At 40.5% G+C, this 25,203-nt stretch overlaps 1 protein-coding gene across 1 annotated transcript in view; it reads right to left on the reverse strand.

The window, feature by feature from the left end:
- The window catches only part of tafa5l (TAFA chemokine like family member 5, like), a 209,855-nt gene extending 193,358 nt beyond the window's left edge, over positions 1-16,497 (reverse strand). Inside the window, exon 1 of the mRNA XM_060930913.1 lies at positions 16,401-16,497. Coding sequence (XP_060786896.1) covers positions 16,401-16,497 — 97 coding nt within the window. The remainder of the gene's footprint in view (positions 1-16,400) is intronic.
- Positions 16,498-25,203: the final 8,706 nt, after the last annotated feature.

Consider the following 25,203-nt stretch of genomic DNA (forward strand, 5'->3'; position numbering starts at 1 on the left):
CTACTAACATACTCTCTCTCATCCACTTTCTCTCTCTCTCGTTCTCGTCCATGCTCTCATCTCTCTCTCATCCACTCCCTCTCTCTGTCTCATCCACCAACACTCTCTCTTTCTTTCATCTCTCTCTCACATCCATGCTCTCATCTCTCTCTATCACACTCCCTCTTTCATCCACTCTCCCCCTCTCATCCATGCTCTCATCTCTCTCTCTCTCTTATCCATGCTCTCATCTCTCTCTCTCTCACTTTCTCTCTCATCCACTAACACTCTCTCACACCTCTCTTCCTCATCCACTCTCATCTCTCTCTCATCTACTAACATACTCTCATCCACTTTCTCTCTCTCTCGTTCTCATCCATGCTCTCATCTCTCTCTCATCCACTCTCTCTCTCATCCACCAACACTCTCTCTTTCTTTCATCTCTCTCTCACATTCATGCTCTCATCTCTCTCTCTCATCCACACTCTCATCTCTCTCTATCTCTTTCTCATCTCTCTCTCATACACTCACTCACTCACTCTCCTTCACACACACTCCCACCTGCACGCTATATATATGTATATACACACACACAAGGTTAGTCAAAATTATGTTAACACTTAAATGATAGAAACCATTTCTTCACAAAACATACATCTTATGTGCAAGATGATTTACAGGAAGGTCTCAACCTGTTCGCCATCGTGTTCAACACACAAAAACCAGCAAGCAACAGAACCATTTAAAGAATAAAAATAAGTATAATAAAAAAATAATCCATTAGTGTTAACATAATTTTGACTAACCCTATATATATGTGTGTGTGTGTGTGTGTGTGTGTGTGTGTGTGTGTCTGGCCATGCAGACAGCACAGTGACATTTCTAAATGTATTGTTAAATAAACGGGCAGAGGACTGGGTGATGACAGCTCATCTGTCTGCTTGCTCTCAGGCCTTTAGCCAAGCACTCTTTGATTTCCTGTCCTCTCCATGACAGATGGCTGCATTGTAGGGGAGCCATCGAGGCCAGGATTTAGGGCCACTCGATGCCCCGCACATAGCTATATTAGTACACCCTTAAAAAGGGCGTCTTGTGCGTCTGTACTTTTATTGAAGCGGCACATCCAACACTCCGAACTCGCCATGCATTAATGTCAACAGCTGCCCTAAAAAAGCACACACGGGGAATGTTATATCCACAATTTGCAAAAAGAGGCACTCCAAGTACCCCACATTTCTGTGCAAACTTCTGAAAAGGAGCACAATGGATCGTTGTTTCTGTTTCCCCAAATAAACCTTATGTGTCTGATACTCTACAATAAACTGGCAATACAAGCACGATGTGCTCTGAAGAGAAGAAATTAATAAATATACAGTTGCAGTCAGACGTTTACATAGACAGACCTGAATGTCATGGCGATGTTCATCTTTCAGTAATTTCTTTGAACTGTTCTTTTGCTGTGGCAGAATGAGTGCATAACCTACATCTTAAATAGAAAAAAAATATATTTGCTGCACAAGTTTTAATTCATTTTGGGATTTCTGAAATCAACACAGGGTCAAAATTATACAACCCCGTTTCCAAAAAAGTTGGGACAAAGTACAAATTGTAAATAAAAACGGAATGCAATAATTTACAAATCTCAAAAACTGATATTGTATTCACAATAGAACATAGACAACATATCAAATGTCGAAAGTGAGACATTTTGAAATTTCATGCCAAATATTGGCTCATTTGAAATTTCATGACAGCAACACATCTCAAAAAAGTTGGGACAGGGGCAATAAGAGGCTGGAAAAGTTAAAGGTACAAAAAAGGAACAGCTGGAGGACCAAATTGCAACTCATTAGGTCAATTGGCAATAGGTCATTAACATGACTGGGTATAAAAAGAGCATCTTGGAGTGGCAGCGGCTCTCGGAAGTAAAGATGGGAAGAGGATCACCAATCCCCCTAATTCTGCGCCGACAAATAGTGGAGCAATATCAGAAAGGAGTTCGACAGTGTAAAATTGCAAAGAGTTTGAACATATCATCATCTACAGTGCATAATATCATCAAAAGATTCAGAGAATCTGGAAGAATCTCTGTGCGTAAGGGTCAAGGCCGGAAAACCATACTGGGTGCCCGTGATCTTCGGGCCCTTAGACGGCACTGCATCACATACAGGCATGCTTCTGTATTGGAAATCACAAAATGGGCTCAGGAATATTTCCAGAGAACATTATCTGTGAACACAATTCACCGTGCTATCCGCCGCTGCCAGCTAAAACTCTATGGTTCAAAGAAGAAGCCGTATCTAAACACGATCCAGAAGCGCAGACGTCTTCTCTGGGCCAAGGCTCATTTAAAATGGACTGTGGCAAAGTGGAAAACTGTTCTGTGGTCAGACGAATCAAAATGTTAAGTTCTTTATGGAAATCAGGGACGCCGTGTCATTCGGACTAAAGAGGAGAAGGACGACCCAAGTTGTTATCAGCGCTCAGTTCAGAAGCCTGCATCTCTGATGGTATGGGGTTGCATTAGTGCGTGTGGCATGGGCAGCTTACACATCTGGAAAGACACCATCAATGCTGAAAGGTATATCCAGGTTCTAGAGCAACATATGCTCCCATCCAGACGACGTCTCTTTCAGGGAAGACCTTGCATTTTCCAACATGACAATGCCAAACCACATACTGCATCAATTACAGCATCATGGCTGCGTAGAAGAAGGGTCCAGGTACTGAACTGGCCAGCCTGCAGTCCAGATCTTTCACCCATAGAAAACATTTGGCGCATCATAAAGCGGAAGATACGACAAAAAAGACCTAAGACAGTTGAGCAACTAGAATCCTACATTAGACAAGAATGGGTTAACATTCCTATCCCTAAACTTGAGCAACTTGTCTCCTCAGTCCCCAGACGTTTACAGACTGTTGTAAAGAGAAAAGGGGATGTCTCACAGTGGTAAACATGGCCTTGTCCCAACTTTTTTGAGATGTGTTGTTGTCATGAAATTTAAAATCACCTAATTTTTCTCTTTAAATGATACATTTTCTCACTTTAAACATTTGATATGTCATCTATGTTCTATTCTGAATAAAATATGGAATTTTGAAACTTCCACATCATTGCATTCCGTTTTTATTTACAATTTGTACTTTGTCCCAACTTTTTTGGAATCAGGGTTGTACAAACATGGTTGAAAATATTCATATCGTACACCTGCCATGGCCTAATGGTTAGAGAAGCAACTTTGGGACCAAAAGGTTGCTGGTTTGAGTCCCTGGACCAGCAGGAATGGCTGAAGTGTCTTTGAGCGAGGCACCTAACCCCCAACTGTTCCCCAGGCTGCTCTGGATCCACAGCTAATTGTTTTTATACAAGTTTATCTTTTCTTAATTTTAACTGTAATAATTACTTTCTTTCTTTCCTTCCATTTTGTCAATGTTGTCTTTTAAAGATTTTTCATTATGTCTACTTATATTGATTATTTTTGTCTCATCCTTTAATGTAAAGCACTTTGAGCTGCAGTCTCTGTATGAAAAGTGCTATATAAATAAAATGTATTCTTATTCATATTATTATTATTATTATTATTATTATTATTATTATTATTACCATCTCCCCTTTAAAATAATAATACAGTGTGCTGGATGCCAGAGAACCCAATATTGTCATACTTTATGCACAAATCCAATCCTTTCTGTGTCTGGGGACACAATTTAGCTCAAAAAATATCAGCTGTGAGACTTTGAGGGGTTTTTGTAGTGTTTTGGGGGGGGAGCCATAAAAATTAAGTAATTTCGCTTTAATAATTTTACAGACATATTTTACAATGCTTTTGGGGAAGAAGATATTCTGACTGGAACTGCATTGGATTTCTATTTTAAAAACATTGATCTCGCACCAATTTTCATAGCTGCTGGGGAAAAAAATCGAAGCAGAGAGAGAGAGACTGAAACTGAGAGAATATGCAAGTATTTTTAAAAGAGAGAGAGATTTTTTATCCTCTCTGATAAAATTTAACCAATCCTGTATGTACCGTACAGAACAATTACGTGTGGGTATGAGGATATTTTTTTTCAGACATGAGGAATTATGACGATAGGTTTCATACTGGAAAATCTCTCGTCACTGGCTTGCTTGTTACACACCACAATATTGACAAAATTCCTCATTATCAGGGATGTCATCACAGATCACAGTCATGCTGTATGATCGCAGATGACAGCTTTGGCCTCAGAGGATGCTGTAATTAAATCAAGTGGAAAAAGCACCACGCACCACACACACACACACACACACACACACACACACACACACCCTATACTAACATCTTTTTAGACGTACAGAAAAGCCAAAAGTGATGCGCATTTCCAAAATTCATCTCCATGGCTGCAGAGGTCGTGGTCTTGGTCCGTTTTACAGCAGCAACTTGGAAAGAAATCAAAGTCCATCTGCTGAGGGAAAACGTAGGGAAGCAGAAAAGAGAACTGAATTTTAAAAGCCACTGAATTCTTCATCGTGAACTTTAAACACAACTGAATTCACAGCACTTCAAAAACCACACATTTGGATGTATTTGTTTGTATGTGACTGAATTCATGTAATTGAAACTGGAAGTAGTTTTATTTTAAGCCTTCAAAGATTTCCATTTTAAAATTCACATTTTCATTTAAAAAAAAATACAAAATCTAACATTGACTGCATATTCAAAAAGGGTGTTGATTTTTTTTTTTATGTGAATGTTAAAATATGGAATTAAATCTCTGCTTATCAGCCTATTATAATCCACTGCTATGAATTCAATCGTGCTTGAATTTCATTATTAAGAATTCAGTGGCTTTTAAAATGCAAATCTTGATGCCTCTTTTCTGCTTCCATAAAATGGCTCAACTTATAGACTGCACAATCTAGTCAAAGAACAGTATTCAAGAGTAGCACAAAAAAAGTATGCATTTAAAAAGATTTATCTATAATTTTATATGGCCACATTGTGGGTGTGGGTGTCTCCTTCTGAGATGGTGCAGTATGCTTCAGTTCAGTACGAGATCAAAGATCCAACATATGAAAATGTCCAGTAATTTAATACAGTTTGCTGATGTGATGCAGTGATGCTGAAAAATAGATTTCTGTGAAGAGTGCCTGCTTCACGAAGACTGACAATCATACAGGCCACACCTCCTTCACTAAGAATGAGTCATTCAGGCCACACCTCCTTCACTAAGACTGACAGTCATACAGGCCACACCTCCTTCACTAAGAATGACAGTCATACAGGCCACACCTTCACTAAGACTGACAGTCATACAGGCCACACCTCCTTCAATAAGACAGATAGTCATACAGGCCACACCTCCTTCACTAAGACTGACAGTCATACAGGCCACACCTCCTTCACTAAGACTGACAGTCATACAGGCCACACCTCCTTCACTAAGACTGACAGTCATACAGGCCACACCTCCTTCACTAAGACTGACAGTCATACAGGCCACACCTCCTTCACTAAGACTGACAGTCATACAAGCCACACCTTCACTAAGACTGACAGTCATACAGGCCACACCTCCTTCAATAAGACTGACAGTCATACAGGCCACACCTCCTTCACTAAGACTGACAGTCATACAGGCCACACCTTCACTAAGACTGACAGTCATACAAGCCACACCTTCACTAAGACTGACAGTCATACAGGCCACACCTCCTTCAATAAGACTGATAGTCATACAGGCCACACCTCCTTCAATAAGACTGACAGTCATACAGGCCACACCTCCTTCAATAAGACTGACAGTCATACAGGCCACACCTCCTTCAATAAGACTGTCATACAGGCCACACCTCCTTCACTAAGACTGACAGTCATACAGGCCACACCTCCTTCAATAAGACTGTCATACAGGCCACACCTCCTTCACTAAGACTGACAGTCATACAGGTAACACCTCCTTCAATAAGAATGAGTCATACAGACTGACAGTCATACAGGCCACACCTCCTTCACTAAGACTGACAGTCATACAGGCCACACCTTCACTAAGACTGACAGTCATACAGGCCACACCTCCTTCACTAAGAATGAGTCATACAGGCCACACCTCCTTCATGAAGAATGACAGTCATACAGGGCTACACCTCCTTCACAAAGACTGACAGTCAATAGAGGCCACACCTCCTTCACTCAGACTGAGTCAACAGAGGCCACACCTTCTTCACTAAGACTGACAGTCATACAAGCCACACCTCCTTCACTAAGACTGACAGTCATACAGGCCACACCTCCTTCACTAAGACTGACAGTCATACAGGCCACACCTTCACTAAGACTGACAGTCATACAAGCCACACCTTCACTAAGACTGACAGTCATACAGGCCACACCTCCTTCAATAAGACTGATAGTCATACAGGCCACACCTCCTTCAATAAGACTGACAGTCATACAGGCCACACCTCCTTCAATAAGACTGACAGTCATACAGGCCACACCTCCTTCAATAAGACTGTCATACAGGCCACACCTCCTTCACTAAGACTGACAGTCATACAGGCCACACCTCCTTCAATAAGACTGTCATACAGGCCACACCTCCTTCACTAAGACTGACAGTCATACAGGCCACACCTCCTTCAATAAGACTGTCATACAGGCCACACCTCCTTCACTAAGACTGACAGTCATACAGGTAACACCTCCTTCAATAAGAATGAGTCATACAGACTGACAGTCATACAGGCCACACCTCCTTCACTAAGACTGACAGTCATACAGGTAACACCTCCTTCAATAAGAATGAGTCATACAGACTGACAGTCAAACAAGCCACACCTCCTTCACTAAGACTGACAGTCATACAGGCCACACCTTCACTAAGACTGACAGTCATACAGGCCACAACTCCTTCACTAAGAATGAGTCATACAGGCCACACCTCCTTCACTAAGAATGAGTCATACAGGCCACACCTCCTTCACTAAGAATGAGTCATACAGGCCACACCTCCTTCACTAAGACTGACAGTCATACAGGTCACACCTCCTTCAATAAGAATGAGTCATACAGACTGACAGTCATATAGGCCACACCTCCTTCACTAAGACTGACAGTCATACAGGTAACACCTCCTTCAATAAGAATGAGTCATACAGACTGACAGTCAAACAAGCCACACCTCCTTCACTAAGACTGACAGTCATACAGGCCACACCTTCACTAAGACTGACAGTCATACAGGCCACAACTCCACTAAGAATGAGTCATACAGGCCACACCTCCTTCACTAAGAATGAGTCATACAGGCCACACCTCCTTCACTAAGACTGACAGTCATACAGGTCACACCTCCTTCAATAAGAATGAGTCATACAGACTGACAGTCATATAGGCCACACCTCCTTCACTAAGACTGACAGTCATACAGGTCACACCTCCTTCAATAAGAATGAGTCATACAGGCCACACCTCCTTCACTAAGAATGAGTCATACAGGCCACACCTCCTTCACTAAGACTGACAGTCATACAGGTCACACCTCCTTCAATAAGAATGAGTCATACAGACTGACAGTCAAACAGGCCACACCTCCTTCACTAAGACTGACAGTCATACAGGCCACACCTCCTTCACTAAGACTGACAGTCATACAGGCCACACCTCCTTCACTAAGAATGAGTCATACAGGCCACACCTCCTTCACTAAGAATGAGTCATACAGGCCACACCTCCTTCACTAAGAATGAGTCATACAGGCCACACCTCCATGAAGAATGACAGTCATACAGGGCTACACCTCCTTCACAAAGACTGACAGTCAATAGAGGCCACACCTCCTTCACTCAGACTGAGTCAACAGAGGCCACACCTTCTTCACTAAAGGCCTCTGCATGCTCTTGCGACAAGCCTTTCGCAGATAGCTTTTCGCAGACAGTTGTAATTTATCGTTGAGCGGGGAGTAATAGGCGTGCGCGATGTTATTCACCGCCACAACGCAAGGGGGCACGAAGTCGCGAAATCGCTAGGAGTAGTTGGTGGGTGTGGTTAGTGGAGTGTTTATCCTCCGGTTACTTATAATGACTAGAACTGGAGTCGTATAGATCTACGTACTTCCTCACTTCCTCGATCAACCGCTCTTCGTGCTGCTCCATCTTCGCTCGTGTTTTTATAAATGGCGGTCGTGAAAACAAAACAAACCGGGAAAATAGGGAAGCAGAAGTGCGTGTACAGCGGATGTAGAGTGGACCAATCAGAGCCCTCTTGCCTGCGACGCTGTCTGCGAGGCTGTCTGCGGTGGTCACAATTTTTGGGCGGTGCGCGCAGAGCATCTGCGAAGGGGGGGGGCTTCGCAGACGCCATCTGCGAGGACTGGGTTGTCAGCATAAATTAGCCTTAAGACTGACAGTGAACATACAGTCTTAGTGAAGGCCACACCTTCACTAAGACTGACAGTCATAGAGGCCACACCTCCATCACTATGACTGGCAGTCACAGAGGCCACACCTCCTTTACTAAGACTGACACAGTCACAGAGGCCACACCTCCTGTACTAAGACTGACCTAGAGGCCACACCTCTGGTGTTGCCAGATTGGGCGGTTTTCCGCCCAATTGGCGGTTTTAAGTGCATTTTGGCGGGTTTTGAACATATTTTGGGCTGGAAAACGTCAGCAGTATCTGGCAACACTGCACCTCCATCACTATGACTGGCAGTCACAGAGGCCACACCTTCACTAAGATTGATAAGCATAGAGGCCACACCTCCTTGATTGGGACTTACAACCGCACAGGCCACACCTCCTTCACGAGGACTGACAGTCACAGAGGCCACACCTCCTTCACTTAGACTGACAGGTGCACAGGCATTTGCACATTTGTATCCAGGTACCCAGCAGAGTCACATCATGATAAATGTTGTGTTGTTGATTCTGGCGCATGGCATGCGGTGTCAAAGAAAGGAATAAATACGTGTTATAAGTACGATGTGTATCTCATTATTGGTCTCACTGTCACAAGACAATGCAGTGATTTAGTGATATGAAATACACAGCACGACACAATTCAATGGTTTATACAGTACGTTATAACATTATTATTCTATTCAGGTTGATTTTGTGCCCTTGCAGATATTTTGCTCATACACTCATCAGGAGCTCTGCTTTTAGACACTGCCTAAGTATCTATATTACATATTATAACCATATTAAGGTGCTGGGGATGTTTTAATCTTGTTTATCTGACATTCACCATGAGCTTGCTCTATACAGGTGCAAATTCTGCCCTCAATATTCTGCTCTCTATTTCCATATCAATACCACAAGGTCACCAGGTCCCTCAGAAGCATTCTCTCCCTTCACTGTTGTGGTTTTGTCCCTCTGTGTATTAAGACACGACCCAAAAATCACACTAGATGTGGGGTATCTACAGCCATCAGCAAGTTATTTTTTATTAATGCCACATTAAGATGTTTTAATCTGGTGTGATGTTTTTCATTCTGTTCTTACATCATTATGAGTAAAAAAAAAAAAAATGACAGCGTAAAGCAAGTGGATGCTAAGCTAAGTAGTCTTAGTCTAGATTAGTTCACTAAGGAACACAAAGTCCTTGATCCTGCTTGCACAAAATACGTATGTTGGTTAATTTTCTGTGAATTGAAACAGCACCTCTGATAATAGTTCACCACATAGGTTCATATTAAAGCGCTCGTTCTGATATGTTATTGTTTCTATTGCAATTAATGTAATTAGGGATTTGTATGACAGGCACTCACTAAAAAAAGGAATAAAAGCTCATGTCTTTAATGCCATTAATATGGTGAAGTCTTCTGTGAGGAGATGTTTATTTAACATTTATGGAAGGAGTCTCCAGTGTCAGTACTTTGGGGGGGAAAAAAAAGTCAGAAGCAAAGCTTTAACATTAAGTTTTCTTATTAGAAATTGAACTTTATCACAGGTATGTGAAAAACAAGCTTTCTACACTCACCAGCCACTTTAACAGGAACTTCTTGTGTTAGATTTAACCAGTGTTGAATTTGAAATTGAAATGATTGAATGTTAGATTTAATGTAGATTTAAAGCTGGATTAAGTGATCACTCAAGTTAGTTTTAGTGTTAAGACTTTATGATTATAATATTTTAGAGCTTTTTAAGATCCTTTATTATTTTAAACTATTACATATACTATAGGCGGCACGGTGGTGTAGTGGTTAGCGCTGTCGCCTCACAGCAAGAAGGTCCGGGTTCGAGCCCCGTGGCCAGCGAGGGCCTTTCTGTATGGAGTTTGCATGTTCTCCCCGTGTCCGCGTGGGTTTCCTCCGGGTGCTCCGGTTTCCCCCACAGTCCAAAGACATGCAGGTTAGGTGACTCTAAATTGACCGTAGGTGTGAATGTGAGTGTGAATGGTTGTCTGTGTCTATGTGTCAGCCCTGTGATGACCTGGCGACTTGTCCAGGGTGTACCCCGCCTTTCGCCCGTAGTCAGCTGGGATAGGCTCCAGCTTGCCTGCGACCCTGTAGAACAGGATAAAGCGGCTACAGATAATGAGATGAGATGAGACATATACTATAACAGTGATTCTAAACTATTCCTGTGTAACTTGACCAAGTTACTGTGTGACCTTCGTCCAGGGAAGAAGGCACTTCTTTGCTAGACTAAACATGTCTTTGTTTAAAAATTGTCGTTAAGAACATCCGCTGATATGAAATGTATAAAGGACATTTTGCTCATGATTGATCCAAGGTTTCACTCACACACATACATATTGATGGAATTAAGATGTGTTTTGCTCAGTCCAAGGTTTACTGACCTACGTCATCATACCATCACACCATACTCTGACATCCGACGACGCACACACATAGCATAGACACACCCACAGCTGCATATCCACACAGACACACACAGACAGATATCAAACAGTGATGTCACTTCATCCACAGATAACACACATATAAAATCTCCTGTATTCTCTCGTCTCATGGGGGACTTGTGAATAAAGATTGCGAACTCATGGGGTTCCTGTCTTTCTTTCGTGACTCACCCCCAGACGTCTGGGTGACACGGGGGGACTGATCTCGAGATGGTGAGGGCCAGAGGTGAAGAAACCTTTCATCTTGTTGATTCTAAGACTCCTGTTCTTGGCTGGCACGAGTGGAACCCAATGTGATCTTCTGCTGTCGCATGCTGAGATGCTTTTCTGCTCACCACGGTTGCAAAGAGTCGCTATGAGTTGTTAAATCCTTCCTGGCAGCTTGAACCATCTGGCCATTTTCCTCTTATCAACAAGGCGTTTGTTTCCACCCACAGAACTATCGCTCATTCTCATCTCATCTCATTATCTGTAGCCGCTTTATCCTGTTCTACAGGGTCGCAGGCAAGCTGGAGCCTATACCAGCTGACTATGGGCGAAAGGCGGGGTACACCCCGGACAAGTCGCCAGGTCATCACAGGGCTGACACATAGACACAGACAACCATTCACACCTACGGTCAATTTAGAGTCACCAGTTAACCTAACCTGCATGTCTTTGGACTGTGGGGGAAACCGGAGCAGCCGGAGGAAACCCACGTGGACAACATGCAAACTCCGCACAGAAAGGCCCTCACCGGCCACGGGGCTCGAACCTGGACCTTCTTGCTGTGAGGTGACAGCACTAACCACTACACCACCGTGCCGCCCCTATCGCTCATTCGCTCAATATTTGTTTTTTTGTTTTTCGCACCACTCTGTCTGTGTAAACTCTAGAGACTGTTGTGTGTGAAAACCCCAGATCAGCAGTTTCTCATAGCAATACCCATGCCAAAGTGAAAAAAATTCACACTTTGAGATGACAATTTTTTTCCATTCTGATGCTTGAACATTAACTGAAGCTCTTGATTTGGATCTGCATGATTTGATGCATTGTGCGGCTGTCGAGGGATCAGCTGATTAGAGATCTGCATCAAACAGCAGGTGGATGGGTGTTCCTAATAAAGTGGCCAGTGAGTGTATATGGATCGGCACTATCGGCGTTAGATTTTGGAATGTTTCCTTTGCGCCTATGGTGCTCCTAAAAAAATATATATATATCTCATCTCATTATCTCTAGCCGCTTTATCCTTCTACAGGGTCGCAGGCAAGCTGGAGCCTATCCCAGCTGACTATGGGCGAAAGGCGGGGTACACCCTGGACAAGTCGCCAGGTCATCACAGGGCTGACACATAGACACAGACAACCATTCACACTCACATTCACACCTACGGTCAATTTAGAGTCACCAGTTAACCTAACCTGCATGTCTTTGGACTGTGGGGGAAACCGGAGCACCCAGAGGAAACCCACACGGACACGGGGAGAACATGCAAACTCCACACAGAAAGGCCCTCGCCGGCCCCGGGGCTCGAACCCAGGACCTTCTTGCTGTGAGGCGACAGCGCTAACCACTACACCACCGTGCCGCCAAATATATATATATATATATATATATATATACACACACACAGTTTCTGGAATATTTGTTTCACATATACACAAGCATCTGGATATCATCGTCAAAACAGCAATGTGGGTGTGAATGACAGAGTTCTCATTTAAAGATGTGAGCCAATCAGAGCGAAGCTATTTACATATTTTAATATTTAAAAGAACAGCCACAAAATCAGCCTGTTTTATCCTATAGGGTTTTCATACCATGCTAAACCAGAATGAGAAAAAAAAAGAATCAAGGCTTTTTTTTTTCCAATAATAATTTAAAAAAATCATGAAAACCTTTACAAAAGCATCTCAGGGATAAATATAAAATAATTGAAATGTGTAGGGCATGTCTCCTTTAATACATCATTAATACATCACCCACTCCTATACGTCAAGTCTGAAAAGCGATAAGGTTTAAAAGCTTGTTTAGAAATGTTTAATTCCACTTGTAGGTGTAATATTTAAAATGCATTTCGCTAAAGTTGTTTATTAGCTGTTCTTTATATGCATATAAAACATATGCACAGATTTAGAAAGAAAAAAAAAGTTAGTTTTAAATGAGTAATCTGATTGGATCGAAGTAAGCTGCAGTTGGGAAACCTTTGATGTGTTGCTTAGCAACACTTCTGTTATCTAATGGAATTAGATCTAAAGTAATGTTGTTGGGAAGCTGAAAGACACCAGCCCTGCTCTCGGGTGATAATCTTTAAGTAGCACTGCCTCGAGTTTAATTCCCATCAGAATCAGTCGTCTTGAGAGACGATAAATAAGGCTGCACAAAACAAATTGGGTTTAGACAAGTGTGTGACTAAATGGATAGATTTTTTTTAAACATAAAAATAATCAAATATATTAAATATATTAAAAGCCCTTGTGAGTCACATTTCAGATGCCTGTAAAAGTACTTAAGGTTGTATATTTCACAAAATTGATTAAGGCTGTTTCATATTTTTAATTTTATGCTCTTACATTCTCCTGCGTATTACATCCTCAAAATCAATGACTGCCAGCAAAGAGAGAGACAGAGAGAGAAATTCAATTTTATAATAACAATTGTATATTATCATCACAAGCGATATAACTGAGTTATATTTATAGGCCCAGATCAGACACAAGACTGAAAAGAAGACACGCTGTAATTACTTCTGGAAGATGTCTTGATACTGTAGGGGTTCAGTCACACCAGCAGGAGTTTAAGCCCTGGACAGTGTTTCATTAAAAACAGCTTCTTTACAGATTTTGTCCATTTGCTAGCTATATCAATGGAATTAGTGGCAACATGCTAGAACACTGAATCAATACAGTATGAATTAGTCATGTAGTCAAGACCACCTAAACCGAGACCAAGTCATGACCAAGACCAGGGTGTATCAAGATCGAGACAAGACCAAGATTTTGAGGGGTTGAAATCAAGTCTGAGACTAAGGCAGGGCAAGACTGAGTCAAGACCAGGACCAGACCAATAGGGGTGGTAAAGGGGGTGGGGGAGGGCTGACGGCCATTAACAGTAACAAAATATTTGAATTCTCAATGAGTCATGTTATTGGTTGTATCTGAAGCAGGAAGTTTTGCATCCAATCACAGTAACGATGTAAACAAATAAATCAGACAATGCACTGGCGATTTAGTGAAATCCCCCAGTTGTGGTCTTGACAGGTCATGAAATAAAACCCAGAGTCCTCTATATCTAAGACCGGGACAAGACCGAGTAAAAATGCGTCCGATTCCGAAACCTTCAAAAAGTGGTCTTGAGACCAAGATTGGTCTCAAGTACTACAACACCTGTGTGCATGTCAGAATACTGTGGACTATTTTTGCTTAGTATTGGGCTTAGTACTTAGTATAGTACTGTGTGGTATGAAATGTAGTCATTTTAGCTACTGCCTTGGACAAAATGAAAGAAATAAAACACGATAGGGGAATGCTGTTATTGGAAAATAATCAACAACAGAGTACTGTGACACGTTACCACACCAAAGTTTTTCAACATTCCACTCAAATGGTTCGTATTGGGCTTAGTACTTAGTATAATACTGTGTGGTATGAGATGCAGTCACTTTAGCTACTAACTTGTACAAAATGAACTAAAACACAACAGAGAATGCGGTTATTGGAAAACAGAGTTCTGCGATGCATCACCACCGCGTACTGATCCGATATTTCACAATTTGCAGCGAGTCCTGAAGTGTTTTCGTGAATTATTTACTTTTTTGTGTTTTTTTTTTTGCGAAGGAACAACAGGTTGTACAAGTTACTTGCTGTTATCAGCAATAAACAGTCATTAGCTCACCTACAGCTTCTCTTGAACTTACTAGGAAACCATAAAACCATCCATCATGAAGACTTTCATTTAGCCGAAAACCAAAAACTACAGCTTAAACTAAACTGTGGCAAAGTACTGATACTGGAGACTCCTTCCACTTCTTAAACATCCACCATACAAGTCTCTGGGTAAGTTGTTACTGTAGACCTATGATCTTTGCAAGCAGAATTACTTCCCAAGCCGTGAAGTTACAGAAAATGACAACATCTGACCAATCAAATTCAAGACTTCAACAGCAAACCAAAGTAAAACAGACAGGGACACTGACAACAGGGTCCGTCATTAATTCTGAAGACCAATGAACATTTAAAAATGTTTTCGCAAAACTTTAATATATTCAATTAGGTTTTTTTTCTCCCCCAAGTAGGTATATTTTTCAGTATCCAAGATACAACCCCAATTCCAAAAAAGTTGGGATGCTGTGTAAACTGTAAATTAAAATTGAATGCGATAATTTTGCTAATCATGGAAACCCTATATTTAATTGAAAATACTACAAAGACAACATATCAAATGTTGAAACTGAGAAATTGTATTGTCTTTTGAAAAATATATGCACATTTTGAATTTGATGTCAGCAACATGCTTCAAAAAAGTTGGGACAGGAGCATGTTTACCACTATGTTGCATCACCTCTACTTTTAACAACACTCTGTAAATGTTTGGGAACTGAAGAGACCAACTGCTGTAGTTTTGAAAGAGAAATGTTGTCTCATTCTTGTCTTATATACAACTTCAGTTGCTCAACAGTTCGAGGTCTCCTTTGTCATATTTTGAGCCTTGTCATAATGCGCCAAATGTTTTAAATGGGAGACAGGCCTGAACTGCAGGCAGGCCAGTTTAGCACCCGGACTCTTTTACTACACAGCCATGCAGTTTTAATATGCGCAGAAAGTGGTTTGGGATGGTCTTGCTGAAAGAAGGAAGGCTTTCCCTGAAAAAGATTTTGCCTGGATGGCAGCATATTGCTCTGAAAAGTGTATATACATCATTCTGCCATTTGCCAGTTAACCAAATTAGGGCGGTTTTGTTTTTTTTTTGAGCATGACAACTTTTTCAGTCTTTTGTTCCCCCTGTTCCAACTTTTCTGAAACGTGTTGCTGACATCAAATTCAAAATGAGCAAAAAACCAATAACATTTCTCAATTTCAACATCTGATATGTTGTCTTTGTACTATTTTCAGTGAAATGTAGGGTTTCCATGATTTGCAAATCTTTGCATTGCGTTTTTATTTAGGTTTTACACAGTGTCCCAACTTTTTTGGAATTGGGGTTGTATTGAAAGCATGACTAAAGCTGCCAGCCAGAGCAAACAGTTTGTTGCTATGGTAACAATGAATGACCCTGATCAACATATGGAAATTTCACCCATGATTAAATTTCCTTGGTGTGAAATTATAATGTCACATGAATTCTGATCAAAATGCTTCACATAATACTACAGGATTTCAGCAACACACATGAAAAATACTGTCTTTTCAGATTTGCTGTTTGTACAAAATCTGACTGCTGCAGTGTGAACGTAGCAAATGATCAGAGGCACCAATGGAGAAGCTCTCACTTCTTTGCAACACTTCAGCTTTTCTCTGCAAATCGTGGATCCTTCATCTAATCTGGCCTTGAAAGAGATAAATAAATGGGAAAATCCTCTGCATTGTACGTACCTTCTTTAAGGAGGTGTGTGTAAATGAGCCCCAGCAGGAGCAGGCAGCAGAGAGAAGCACCTCCACCGGTGCACAGCACCCGCAGCCCAGCCTGCATCCTCCTCCCACCCTGTTCCCGCTTAAACACACTACCAATAAATGGATTAGTGGAAAATCACACGGCTCCGTCTCGCCGCCATGGGTGGGTCAGTGCAAGAAGGCTCCGGAGACGGCCAAAAGAATGAGAAATGTGCGTCAGTCAACACCGATGAGATCCTTGAATATCATTAACAAAAAAGGTTTCAGTCGGCCCGTAAACCAGTTACCAGGTCCTTGTTTACCAGGTTGGGGTCTAAGGTTATAAAACAAACAACCACACCTGGAAATATAGTCATGGGCTACTGAAATATCCACACATAGATTCCAAAGGTCCAAAGCTTGAGTCCTGAAGACAAGGTCCAAGTGTGTGAGGTGTTTAGTGCTGTGGCTCCAAAAAGCAACACTCTGACAGTGTTAATCCAGTCATTCCATACCAGAAAGGTCTGATCTATTAGGGGAAAAAACAGAGAAAGGGATAGAAATAGAAGTCAGCATTTTAGCATAAGGTCACAATCAGACTCCTGTAGGACTCATTAGAATTCCATTAGAAAATAACTACATTTATTATATGGACACGAGTGTTTTACTGGGAAATACACCACTTGTATTTGTTATATGAGCTCCATCCGGGACATGGAGAGCCAAAACCATGACATAAATCTCTGTATGTCGCTTGTGACGAAATCACTGACTTGTTTTGATAAATTTGGGGACTTTTTGTTTGTGAATGTGTCGATATAATAAAAAGAAAAATCACACGTTGGCTTGGATATGAAATTTATCTCCTCGTGTTGAGAAACTTGCATTTTTCGTATGAAATACATCACAGATCTGAGTGACATATTTAAATAATATTGGCTGGCTTTTTTTTTGTGGTATATCAGATATATTCCATTCAGCTTGCATCATACTGAACGAGATGAAGATGAGTAGCTGAATGGAATATATCTGATAAACCACGAAAAAAAGCCAGTCAATATTATTCTTATTATTATTAGTAGTAGTAGTAGTGTTAATACACATTCCTTTCGGGTGTTCAATGTGTCTTTCTCTGTCAAAATTCTCTCAAAATTTTCCGTATTTAATGATGCAAACCTGACGGCCATGTTTGTTTACAAATTGTCCCAGTCATTCACTAGTGTGGAAGTTTTACGTCTCCGACGTGTGACGTCATGTTGTCTTGACAACCATGCAATATTGTAAACCATATTCAACACTTGTTGGGTAGAGTGACGTAATACACGTAGGATAAGCAATATGCTAACAATATTGCATGCTATCAAACCAAATCAATGAAACCCACTAGGAGGGACTAGAACACGTTTTTATTCCATCAATGACATCATAATCAGTGCTTTCCCGCTGACTGGATGTGCGTTGTCAAAATGGCGAACTGGTTCAAAATTAAAATTCTTTTGATTAACGTGCATATTTTTTTTTTTTTTGTGTGTGTGTGTATGTGTCCACATAAGATAAAGAACATTATATGGTGGTGCAAAGATATGAAGTTTCGCCTCACTCACTCATGATATATATATATATATTTTTTCACTACTCGGAGATAAACTTCATATCTTCGCACCACCGTGTAATATCCTCTATATCTTGAATCAGTCACAGATAACCTGGTGGTATATACTGTACATATGACAAAGTAGACTATTACAAACCATAATTTATTTATTTATTTAAATTCATTGACACAAGGCTGATATTTTAACAGAACGTCTATATTATATAATAATTATTCTATTTGATTGTATTGTTAAAGTTAAAACAAATGATGCTATCACTTATCATTATAAAATAATGAAAATTCATCAGCTAAGATCTAAAATACAAAAAAATATATACAGTACTGTCCAATAGTCCTAGACACATGTAAAGAAATGCTGTAGACAAAAATGGCTTAAAAATAATGAAATGAAATGTTTCAACATAAAAAATACCCCACTATAAACAGGAAGCAGTAAGCCATAATAAATGAAACAAAGTCAATATTTGGTGTGAGACGACCCTTTGATTTATTTATTTTTTTTAAATAGTAGTCTCAGGTACAGTGGGTGCAGTTTTATGCGGAAATGAGCTGTAGGTTTTACTGAGCATCTTACAGAACCAGCCACAGTTCTTCTGGACACTTTGACTGTCACACTCACGTCTTAATTTTGCACCAAAACCCAGCAGCCTTTATTACGTTTTCTTTTTTAATCTGAAAAGTGCTCTCGTGTAATATGCTGCTCAGATACAAACTTTTTTTCTGTAACATTTAATTTTGTGCTGTAAAATGAATGTTTGGATTCTAAAATGTTTTTGTACCGACTCGATAATGTAGAAGTCATAAAATAGAAATCGATAAAGTCTGTATAAAAAAAAGGGTGCCTGAGACTTTTGCACAGCACTGTATTTGACTGTAGTTGTCAAATGTGACTTGGAGAGATGAATTTGGATAAAAAGCATCTCCAGGTTTCTATGATCATGTGGGTTTCATCTGGGTTCTCTAGTTTCCTTCCACCGGTTACTATATTAGGGTTAACATCATCACCCACTGACACGACAAATATAGCTTTTCAGGAATATAACTTTTAACTGAAAATAAGAAAGCTTGTCAGATGAAGATGAAAAGGATGAAAAGACACCAGTTTTACCAGAAGTACCTTTAACGGAAACATGCCAATCAACATGAGCTAGCTAGCTGCTGTGCTAGAAAGTGAGCACAAAAATAACACAACGTTCAGCCATATTGTGTCCAAAAATTTCACTTCCTTGATATTAATTTCTTGTTTATTGAGCTGTTGTATAAAAGCAATATGAGCTTGTATGTTATTATATTAGAGTAGGAATTTATATTTATTAGCCTATGAGCCTATCTATAGTCAGAATTATATTATATTCACAAAAAATTGCCAAAAGTTGTGATAAAACATAATTATAAATTATAGCAACTTTTAGCAATATAATTCTGACTATATATTTAAAAAATATTGTATAATAATAATAATAAATTATTATAATTAATAATGATTGATATACATATTGTTAATAGTCAGAATTATATTTTATAGATAGATAGATAGATAGATAGATAGATAGATAGATAGATAGATAGATAGATAGATACTAATAATACAAATAATAATACAAAATTGATCAATAATCAATAAGCTAAGCTCTGATAATGATCTAATTAAAATACTGTTTAATGCACTTTGGATTAAAAACTTTTCCTAAAGGTTATAATGGGTAATGATGACAGCACGCGCCGTGGCCATGGCAACGTCACGCGACGATGATGAAGATGAAGAAGCGGAGCCGCGAGCCCAGCCCGCATCCCGCACTGAGCGGTGTGTGAACAGCACACTGACTTTCATCAGATGCCGCACCGGTTCCAGCGGTACTGAACAGAACCAACCCGCATCCTTTCACACTAAATGTTGTGTCCGAGTAGTGCGCCACCTACAGTCGGCATCAGTCACCTCTCCAACCGCCTATTAACATCCTAAACAGTGAGTTAAAATAGTCCGCCGCCTCCGACTCATCCTTCCCTCCACCCGGCTGAGTGCGCAAACAGCGGGCTGTGAGCGGCTGCAGCGCGCCGGAGCTTCGGCTTCAGGACTTTCAGTTCGGCTGGAGCTCCGCCGCGTTCTCCCCCAGGCGACCCGCACAAACTTACCGTGAGGAACGCAACAGGGACGCGGTGCTCGGCTCCAGCCTCCCGCCGAACACCGAGCTGAAAGCGGATCTGCGGCAGATTGGAACTTTCAGCGAATTAAAATGAGAAATCTTACCGCGAGCGCTGAGAGGAGTTCAGCAGGAGCGCAGCGCCAACAGGAGCCCAGAATCAGGAGGATTACAGGGAGCTGCACCCAGACCCACTGCTCCAGCTCTCTCTCTCTCTCTCTCACTCACTCTCTCTCTCATACACACTCTCTCTCTCATTCTCTCTCTCATTCTCTCTCTCTCTCACTCACTCACTCACTCTCATACACACTCTCTCTCATACACTCTCACTCACTCACTCTCATACACACTCTCTCTCATACACTCTCACTCAGTCTCTCTCATACACCCTCTCTCACACTCTCTCATACACTCTCACTCTCTCTCATACACTCTCACTCAGTCTCTCTCATACACTCTCACACTCTCTCTCATACACTCTCACTCAGTCTCTCTCATACACACTCTCTCTCATACACTCTCACTCAGTCTCTCTCATACACTCACACTCTCTCTCATACACTCTCACTCACTCACTCTCATACACACTCTCTCTCATACACTCTCACTCAGTCTCTCTCATACACCCTCTCTCACACTCTCTCATACACTCTCACTCTCTCTCATACACTCTCACACTCTCTCTCATACACTCTCACTCTCTCTCATACACTCTCTCTCATCCTCTCTCACTCACTCTCTCACTCTCTCTCATTCTCTCTCATACACTCTCACTCTCTCATACACTCTCATACACTCTCTCATACACTCTCTCATCCTCTCTCTCTCTCTCTCTCTCTCTCTCTCATACACTCTCACTCACTCTCTCATACACTCTCACTCACTCTCATCCTCTCTCTCTCTCTTTCTCATACACTCTCTCATCCTCTCTCTCTCATACACTCTCTCACTCACTCTCTCATACACTCACTCACTCTCATCCTCTCTCTCTCATACACTCTCTCATACACTCTCTCATCCTCTCTCTCTCTCTCTCTCTCTCTCTCTCTCTCTCATACACTCTCACTCACTCTCATCCTCTCTCTCTCTCTTTCTCATACACTCTCTCATCCTCTCTCTCTCATACACTCTCTCACTCACTCTCTCATACACTCACTCACTCTCATCCTCTCTCTCTCATACACTCTCTCTCACTCACTCACTCTCTCATACACTCTCATCCTCTCTCTCTCATACACTCTCATCCTCTCTCTCTCTTCCACCCTCATCCACTCTCTCTCACTCACTCTCATCCACTCTCTGTCTCTCATCCACACTCTTTCTCTCTCATCCACACACTCTTTCTCTCATCCACTCTCTCACTCACTCTCATCCACTCTCTCTCTCATCCACACACACTCTCTCTCTTTCTCATCCACTCTCTCTTTCATCCTCTCTCTCTCTGATCCACTCTCTCTCTCTCTCATCCACTCTCTCTCTCTCTCTCTGTCTCATCCACTCTCATCCAGTCTCTCTCTCTCTCTCTCTCTCTCTCTCTCTCTCTGTGGCTCATCCTCTCTCTCATTCTCTCTCTCATTGACACTCTCTCATCTACTGACTCTCTCTGTCTTTCACTCTTATCCACACACTCCCTCCTCCTTCTCATCCTTTCATTCCTGCTCCCCTTCTTTCTCTCCCTCCATCCATCCCCTTACTTATCCTCTCTTCTTATTCACTCCCACCATCTCATTCTCTCATCCCTGCATGTTCCTTGTTTTTTCTCTCCCTTGTGTAACTTCTGTACTTCAATCTTTTCCTTCATTCCTTCTCTTTCTTTTCTGCCCCATCTCCTTCACCTCTCTGTCTCACTGTCATTAACTCCCTCCTTCCCTTGTTCACTTTCATGCCTTCATTTTCTCCCTTCCCAAATTAATTTACTGTATTTCTCTCTCTCTTCCAAACTCCATCCTTCATTCTTTTTTTATTCATCCTCTTTCTGTTTCCTTCCTTCATTCTGTCTGTCTCTCACTTTGATATCATTTCATCTCCCCTTATCTTTTCTCATTCACATTGTCCTTCCATTTCCCTCCTTTTCTCTAACTCTTTCTCTTCTGCACATTTGTTCTGTTTATACAGTATATCATGTCTCTCTTATTCAAACTGCACTCTTCCTTCTCCTTTCATTCTTTTTCTGTCTCATTCCATCATTCTTTCATTTAACCTCTTTGTATTTCTTTAGTTAATGGTCACTCATTTCATTTTCATTCTTTCTTTTTCCAGTCTCTCTCTCTCTCTCACACACACACACACACCAATTATTTAGTTGTTTGTCTCGCTACATCTTTCTGCCTTGCTCACCCAATTTCGCTTCATCATCCTCCCTTTCCTTCATCCCTCATTTTTCATTCTTAATCTCCTACACCCCCTCTCTAATTTACTCCTTCCTTCACTCATTCACTCTTATCCCTTCATTTTCTCTCTTACACTTTGTCTCTCTCACCCAAGCTCCATCCTTCATTCTTCTCATTTATCAACTCCCTTTCTATCTTTCTCTCTGCTTTCTTTTTTGTTTTCTCTCCCACTCTTTTATTCTTTTTTCTCCCTCAGCCCATATTACTCGTTTATTTAATTTACTTAACCTCTCTCTCTCTCTCTCTCTCTCTCTCGCATCATCAGCGTTGGAGACCTGAAGTAGCCACACGACTGGTGTTCCCGCACTCTGGTTTTGACAGTAATTAAATCCATTTGATGCTTTTTCTTTTCTTTTATTGATCTCTGAATGGAAGTCATCACACATCAGCATGAAGTTTTAAATAATGGACTTCATCACTTGCCTACAATCAATTCTACCTCAGTGTTTCAAAAAGCTGCAATGAGATTAACGTCTCTGCTCATCATCTCAAACGCACAGTAATCTCTAGAAATCACACACGCATCTGCTGTGAGCACTGGAAACAAATTACATTATCACTGTAGCCCATCTATCTATCTATCTATCTATCTATCTATCTATCTATCTATCTATCTATCTATCTATCTATCTATCTATCTATCTATCTATCTATCTATCTATCATCCATGTAAGTAAATCCATCCATCCATCCATCCATATAAATCCATTCATCCATCCATCCATCCATCCATCCATCCATCCATCCATGTATATCTGTCTATCCAGCCAGCCAGTCATTCATCCATCCACCTATCTAAGTAAATCTATCCATCCATCCATGTACCATATATCCATCTAAGTACATCCATTTTCCATCCAGCCATTCATCCATCCATCTAAGTAAATCTTCCATCCATTTATGTCTATCTATCTATCTATCTATCTATCTATCTATCTATCTATCTATCTATCTATCTATCTATCTATCTATCTATCTATCTATCATCCATGTAAGTAAATCCATCCATCCATCCATATAAATACATCCATACATCTAAGTAAATCCATCCATCCATCCATCCATCCATCCATGTATATCTGTCTATCCAGCCAGCCAGTCATTCATCCATCCACCTATCTAAGTAAATCTATCCATCCATCCATCCATGTACCATATATCCATCTAAGTACATCCATTCTTCCATCCAGCCATTCATCCATCCATCTAAGTAAATCTTCCATCCATTTATATCTATCTATCTATCTATCTATCTATCTATCTATCTATCTATCTATCTATCTATCTATCTATCTATCTATCTATCTATTCATCCATCAATTTATCAAAGTAAATCCATCCATCCATCCATCCATCCAAGTAAATCCATCCATCCATCCATTTATGTATATCCATCCATCCATCTGTCCATTTATGTATATCCATCCATTCTTCCATCCAGCCATTCATCCATCCATCTACCTAAGTAAATCTATCCATCCATTCATCTAAGTAAATCTTCCATCCATCCACCCATCCATCTAGCATTCATCCATCAATTTATCTAAGTAAATCCATCCATCCATCCATCCATCCATCCATCCATCCATAATAAATCCATTCTTCCATCCAGCCATTCATCCATCCGTCTACCTAAGTAAATCTATTTATCCATCCATCCATCTAAGTAAATCTTCCATCCATCCATTTACTGTAAGTATATCCATCCATCTCCATCTATCCATCAATTTATCTAAGTAAATCTATCCATCCATCCATTTATGTATATCATTCCATCCATCTGTTTATGTATATCTTTTGAGATAAATCCATTCATCCATCCATATCCATCCATACATACATGTATGTATATATATCTATCCATCATCCAGCCACTCATCCATCTATCTAAGTAAATCTATCTATCTATCTATCTATCTATCTATCTATCTATCTATCTATCTATCTATCTATCTATCTATCTATCTATCTATCTATCTATCTATCTATCTATTGTTCTGTCTGAAAGGATTCTTTAAGGGTTTATTGAATAATGAAGGTTTTTTTTTATCCTCCTACTTGGAATAATTTCTGATAGTGAAACACACTGTTGTATGGTCTTACAAAAAGTCTCAGTATAAAATGAAGAATAAACTCTCTGTTTGTCTATCCATTTGTCCAACCACCCGCCTGTCTGCTTTTCTGTCTATCCTCTCAGAAATAAAACAATTCTTCTGGATGTAAAACTTTGAGTCACACACCAGACTTTTTCAATTAAAAAACAAACTAGCCAGTCGTCCCCAGTATTAATACAACAGTAATTAGTAAGTAGCAATACACAAACATAGTGTAATCAATATGATATAATTTTAGCTCATATCGTATATGTGACAGCGTAATGTTAACTCATACACTCAGTAAACTCTATTGAGGTAAGGCATATTACATTTTCTAATCTGAGTTACTCTTTAATTAAATTCAGAACAACAAGCAACACAATAATAAACAGAATTGAGAGACTGTAGTTAGAGTTATGATTTTTTAAAAGAATGTAGAAAATGGTTTAAATAAACTCATTTAGGACTGCTGTCACACAAAGCCTCTAGGGAATTTTACCTGCTATTAGCATTCTTCCAAAAATATCTGTCCTTTCTCTTAAAGGAAAAACTACTGCTGAA

This window comes from Neoarius graeffei, chromosome 10 (assembly GCF_027579695.1).
Source record: "Neoarius graeffei isolate fNeoGra1 chromosome 10, fNeoGra1.pri, whole genome shotgun sequence".
NCBI classification, from domain to species: Eukaryota; Metazoa; Chordata; class Actinopteri; order Siluriformes; family Ariidae; genus Neoarius; species Neoarius graeffei.